General features: G+C 44.0%; 1 protein-coding gene and 1 long non-coding RNA gene across 2 annotated transcripts in view; both read right to left on the minus strand.

The window, feature by feature from the left end:
• LOC103457160 (uncharacterized) overlaps positions 1-1014 on the minus strand; it is a 5239-nt gene extending 4225 nt beyond the window's left edge. The window contains exon 1 of the long non-coding RNA XR_532392.2: positions 872-1014. This is a non-coding gene — a long non-coding RNA (uncharacterized LOC103457160). The remainder of the gene's footprint in view (positions 1-871) is intronic.
• Positions 1015-2371: 1357 nt separating this feature from the next.
• Positions 2372-6412, minus strand: part of klf11a (Kruppel like factor 11a) — a 6876-nt gene continuing 2835 nt past the window's right edge. Inside the window, exons 2-4 of the mRNA XM_008397123.2 lie at positions 5751-5978; positions 4096-4828; positions 2372-3538 (exon numbers count right to left, since the gene is read on the minus strand). Coding sequence (XP_008395345.1) covers positions 3240-3538; positions 4096-4828; positions 5751-5978 — 1260 coding nt within the window. The 3' untranslated portion in view covers positions 2372-3239. The remainder of the gene's footprint in view (positions 3539-4095; positions 4829-5750; positions 5979-6412) is intronic.

The following is a 6412-nucleotide window of genomic DNA, read 5'->3' on the forward strand; positions in this document are numbered from 1 at the left end:
CGGATGTAGTTTTGCAGTTCATCTTGGTCTGAAAGCAGCTGTTCATCAGGTCAGCGGGGTTAATACCGTTTTCTTCCTTCTGATCTTAATCTCACTGCATCTCCTCCCTTCCCGCCTCCATCGGCTCAAACTGAGCAGATGATTCAGTTTTTAGGCCATTTGGGCTCAAATCTTCCCCAGCAGCGGCGCCTCAGATGAGGGAATCGTGGCGATGCGCCGGTAATCCATCCGGGTCGTTACTAACAGAACCGGAGTCTGAGTGCATCAAGCTGCAACTTTGCTGGATGATAAATCATCCCAGAAGTTATTGTGATAAACGATAATATTGTTTTAATACCATTTTCTACCAATATTATGGCAATAGCAAAATAATGTAAGCACATATTCTCACATTTTAATTTCTAATGAACATTATTAAACACTGGAAGTGGACGACAGTTTAAATATCCAAATAAACAGAAACTACAAATAAAATAAAAAACAATAAATCATTCAAACAAAATTGAGAATTCTGATATTTCTGAGGAGAAGATATGATGCTGGTCGACATTTCAGGAACAGAAACCATGAAATGTTTGGAGAAAACGAGAATAAAATGAGCCAGTAGGGATTAGGATGAGAGAAAGATCAGCTGTTTCATGTTTTCCACAGAGGATGAACAGAAGGTTCTGGACCTTCAGAACCAGACTGGTCTGCAGATGGACTCCAGGTCAGCTTCATATGAACGTCCAGCTGGCTCTATCAACAGAAACGTGTTGTCAGGAACAATGTCCTGGACAAACCCCTCCATTAAAGCTGTCTGACAACATGAAGTCTGCTACAAATCCAGAGAAATTCAGGAACAGATGAGAAACTAAGTATTTTACTAGACCTGCAGTTTCGCCTCCCGGCCACAGCGCGTCGCTGTTCTCCGCAAAACGCAACCCTGGCCAGACTCCGCGGTCTTTTTGTTTATTTTTCCTCCTTTTGGCTGCAGCTGAATATCGGTCAGTAAGGCAAAAGGGCGGAGACACGAAGTTTCAGTTACACGCCTCCGTGCTCTCCCATTGGTCACGCCCCCTCAATGCTGGCCCCTGATTGGTCGGTGGTTGTTACCGGGTGGGGTGGGGAGAGAGCAGCGGAGGTTCGGTTGTGTAACTTCGTACGTCAGAGTCCTGCGGTCATAAACGGGACGTTGTGTTTATATAACTCTGCAGCTCAGAAAGGTGAATTAACTTCACTTCATAAGCTTAAGTTTAACTCTTTGTGCTTTTTGTAGTTGTTAATCTACTGGAAGACAAAAATAAATAACCTAAAAACAAGATAAGCTACAGAAATCCAAATATAAGTCAAACAGACAAGAAAAAAAGAAAATCTTATTTCAACATATAAAGTTAGAATTTTGCCTTTTAATTATGTGTGTTGGGCTGCACAGTGGAGCAGTTGGTAGAGCTGTTGCCTTGCAGCAAGAAGGTTCAGGGTTCGATTCCCAGCCTGGGGTCTTTCTGCATTGAGTTTGCATGTTCTCCCTGTGCATGGTGGGTTTTCTCTGGGTACTCCGGTTTCCTCCCACAGTCCAAAAACATGACTGTCAGGTTAATTGGCCTCACCAAATTGCCCTTAGGTGTGAGTGTGTGTGTGTGCATGGTTGTGTGTCTCTGTGTGTCTCTGTGTTGCCCTGCGACAGACTGGCGACCTGTCCAGGTGACCCCGCCTCTCGCCCGAAACGATAGCTGGAGAGGCACCAGCACCCCTCCCAACCACACTAAGGGACAAGGGTGCAAGAAAATGGATTATGTGTGTTCTTATGTGTTAGTAATTAAAGTATATTTGGTGTTTGGACAAGTAAAATAGGTGATAAGCGAGTTCTCAGGGGTTGTTATTTTAATCATTTATGATCCATAATAACTTCTATTTTTTTCCTATTAGAAATGCAGGAAAAATCATTCCAAATTGCCCACATCATCCTCCAAAGGAGGATAGTTACTTAAATTTACTGTAATAATTGGAAAATATTCCTATAAGAGCTTAAATGCATCATCCTTTTACTTGATATTATAAAGTATTTTTTACCTGAGTATGTGGTTTAATGAACTTTATGTTGGAAACATTTTATTTCAAAGTGTTTCTTCTGCTTGAATTTTGAAATATATTATTTTTATTAATCTTTTCATTCGTCTTTAAAACACTAGAATTTGTGTATAACTATATTTCTATTGGTTTAATGACATTTTTAAATACTAAATCATGTTATGATCAATACTTTAGTCAAATTTTCATCAGAAATTTCTTGAATGGCTGCTTTTTACTTTTATTGAGTAAAAATATGTCGACAGTTATTTAATCTTCCCAACTTATAGAAAAGCAACACAAATACAAAACGACCAAGAAGTTCATTGTAAAGTTTTATTATAAAAGCTATATTGTTCACTGTTGTCAACAAACAAATGTATGGAAATGGGATTACTCTGATATAAACTGTTATTATTAAGAATAACATTTAATAACATGAGGTATTCTTACTGGCTACACTATGGGCCAAATCAAGATATTAAAAACAGCACTTTTTCCTCAACAAAGAATGTTAAATAATAATAATAATAATAATGAATAAAGCAAATATAGGTAGTATCACAGTGATGAATACTGTCCACTGACATTTTTTAAAAAATATCAATAAATGGAGACTGGAATACATGTAACATTCATATAGATATCAGTATATTTACAATATTTACAGTCAAACAAACAGAAGTCGGCTAGAAACAGAAGCACGATACAGAAGCTTTGGCAAACAATAAACCGTGTGCATACGTTCTGCTAAATGTGACATATACACATGAAGTAAACATCATACATGGAGAGAGTATAAAAACAAGTAAGATTTTTATTTTTAAAAATCCAGTGCAAAGTCAGGTTTTTGTTGGTTTCTGTTGTGGATGAGCAGCAGCCTTCATGTCCTCCTCCTTCCTTTTTGCAGCGAGTTTTGTGGTTGTGGTTGTAAAATGTCCTGAGTAAAGCGGAAAAGCTGTGAGTCCGGGTTTATGGCAGCACGGATACTTGAAAACGTGGTGCGTATGTGAAGCGGTTCCTCCCGTCTGATCGTGGCGCTTCTTCCATCACGACGAGGACGGACATCTTTACAGGAAGTTCTTGATCTGAGTTCACCAGGATTTGCGGACCCTGTTCTGATGTCTTGTAAACGTAGCCGGAGACTGAATCCTAAGCCTTGGAGTCCTGAGTTGCCCCCCGCGAGTCTTTCAGTTGGCGGTGGAGACGAGCACGCCGAGGGGAAGCGTGGGGCCCTTGTTTTGGCCCTTGGGCGCGGCGGCTCCTTTCGCCAGGTCCCTGGTGTCCGTGGGCCACGACGACGCCCTTTTGGTGGTCATGTGCCGCCGGGCGTGTTTGGTCAAGTGGTCGCTGCGCATGAAGCGCCGGTCGCACACGGTGCAGACGAACTTCTTCTCGCCCGTGTGCGTCCGGCGGTGGCGGGAAAGCTCGTCGGAGCGGGCGAACCGCTTGTCGCAGCCTTCCCAGTGGCAGCTGAACGGCTTCTCGCCTGCAGAGAGAGAGAACGGGTCGGTTAGAGCAACCAGAAACACGGAACGCTTTCCGACTCAACGCCGGACTCACACTCAGGGTAACGATTATTTCAGTAAAAGATTATTCTATCAATTTATTTTGACAAATAATCAATTACTCTAATGATTAATTGATCATTCTTATTGATATTTATGCACTTTTAATATTGTATAAAACATTTGATTAAGCGATCAACTACTAAATTAGTTGATTATTTCAACTATCAATTAATCATGATTGACTGTTTCTGCACTACCTGTTATTTCATTTTCAATAAAATTGGTGTATTCTTATTTTTAATCAATTAAGTTGTTTATTTACATGTTAAATGTATTTCTAATGTTGTATAAAACAAGTGATTAATGATTAACTGATTAATTTTAATTCTTGTATTTTTATGATGTATAGCTCATTGAATTGCCTTGTTGCTGAAATGTACTATACAAATAACCTTGTTTCATTGATTACTAAATTAATTAATGACTATTTATGATTATTTGTTCCATCATGTATCGACGCTCCACTAACTCGTACCTGTGTGTGTGCGCAGGTGAGCCTTGAGGTGTGAACTCTTGAAGTAGGTCTTCTTGCAGCCGGGGAAGGTGCAGACGTAGTTCCGTCTGCGGGAGAAGTCGGCCTGCGAGGCGCCGCTGCTCGTTCCTGACGGCATGTAAACGGGGGCGGGGGCCAGGGGGAGGAGCTTGGTGTTGCCCAGGGTCATTACAGTCTGGGGACCCTGCGTTGCCTGTGACATCGGCCCCTGCGGCACCACGAACATGACTGCCCCCTGCGGCACGGTGGAGCCCACCAGCAGGGGCTGGGTGAAGGTAGGCGGAGGGGACTGGGGTCCGGCTTGGGTCTGGACCTGGACCGGAGCCTGGACAAACGCAGAAATCATTCCCGTCTGGCCGCTGACCGGAAAAACCTGGCAGAGAACCGGAGAGGAGGAAACCGCCGAGGAAGACGGAGGGGGCGCGGCGTTCTTCTCCAGGGGAGGCAGCTCCGGCGGCGTGGGTGTGTCCGTCAGCGGGGCGGAGGGCGGCGGCACGGCGAGGCTGTCGGCGGTGTGGCGGATGACGCTGGTGGCCATCGCCTTGCCTGGCAGAACCATGCAGGGCGGCTCGATGTGAGGGGGCGGCGTGGGGATGTCAGGGGAGGCGCAGGGCTGCAGGGGGCGGAGCATTAGCTGTCTGGGGGCGGAGCTTGTGGCGAGGACAGTCGTAGTCGACGCCTCGGCAAAGCTCGGACTGTGAGGCGGAGTCATACACTGAAAAACAAGAAAAACTTTTCAGTCCTCCATTTCTGCTTTCTGATTGGCTGCTTTCCTAGTTGTGCTGGATGAAAACTGATCAATGATCAATGATTCAAGTGTGTCACATCAGTCAATATTGGTAATTATTAGTGATTTTGCTTTAAATATCTGAAATACAGCCGATCTGGTGGTGTGACGGGGGGGGTGACTTGAAACTGCTTCTGCCAGTTACTCAGCATGTTGTTGCTAGGCAACCGAAGAGCGAATGAGCTAGTTGATTCCACCCGTCTTGCTGTGGGCGGTTAAAGCTGTGGATCCAAGTTCAGTGAATATTCTGTACATCAGGGTTGTACAAAGTGCGGCCCGGGGCCGTTTGTGGCCCTTGGATTAATTTTGTGTGGACGTTTGCTTTAATTCAAGAAAGACACAAATTTGGCCATCGAACACTTTCTGTAAATTTAATTATGAGATTTTCTGCTGTAAGTTTACATCTTCTTAAACTGAAATTGTTAAGGACAACACTAAAGTTTTTCTTTATTTTACTTATTTTTTAATATTAAGTCGTGTCACTAATATACGGAAAGTTTTTACTCAAAACTTTTGGAGTAAAAACCAATTCTGTTATCTGAACATTACATGTGGCTAAATACAGTGGAAGAAAATTCTTACATTTGTTGCTGGGAATAAACTTTAAAACATTCCATAGATTTAAAAAATGGGAAATAATAAGCTAAAAGATAAAAGAGAGAATTCACAACAATATTTTTGTGTTTTTAATTGAAAGTTTGGCGCCTGAAAACTTTCAACTTGGGGATTTTGGCCCTCAGTGCAAGACGTTTGGACACTACTGCTGTTTACTGAATATTCTATCAGATCATCTATTGATATATGTTAGATTACATATCGTTATTGATTTATTGTCCAGGCTGACTCCTACCAGTGAGGACAGGGCGATCAGGTCCTTGGGAGCGTCGCCGCCCTCCGGGTGCAGCTGGATGGAGTCGCAGGAGTCGGAGGTGGGCGTCAGTGGGCGGGGCTTAGGGGGCCGCTGGCACCAGAAGCTCATGCTGACCAGCGCCTCGGCGGCCTCCAGGTCATGGTACTCGACGCACGGCCTCTGCTCCATGGCCGCCAGCGCCGCCGTGTGGCTGTTCACCAGATCCACCTGGAGAACATCAGAGGTCAGATAATTTGGGTGATTAAAATGCAATAAATCAGTGAGATGAAGTGGACATTTAGGATGGATGGATGGATGGATGGACGGACGGATGGATGGACGGATGATGGGTGGACAAATGTTGGATGGATGGATGGATGGATGGATGGATGGACAGATGGATGGATGGATGGATGGATGGATGGATGGATGGATGGATGGATGGATGGATGGATGGATGGATGGATGGATGGACAGATGGATGGATGGATGGATGGATGGATGGTCGGGTAGATGGATGTCAGATGGATGGTTGGATGGATGGATGATGGATGGATGGTCGGGTAGATGGATGGATGGATGGATGATGGACAAATGATGGATGGTCGGATGGATGGATGATGGATGGATGGATGGATGATGGGTGGACAAATGTTGGATGG

Source organism: Poecilia reticulata, linkage group LG21 (assembly GCF_000633615.1).
Source record: "Poecilia reticulata strain Guanapo linkage group LG21, Guppy_female_1.0+MT, whole genome shotgun sequence".
Lineage (NCBI taxonomy): Eukaryota > Metazoa > Chordata > Actinopteri > Cyprinodontiformes > Poeciliidae > Poecilia > Poecilia reticulata.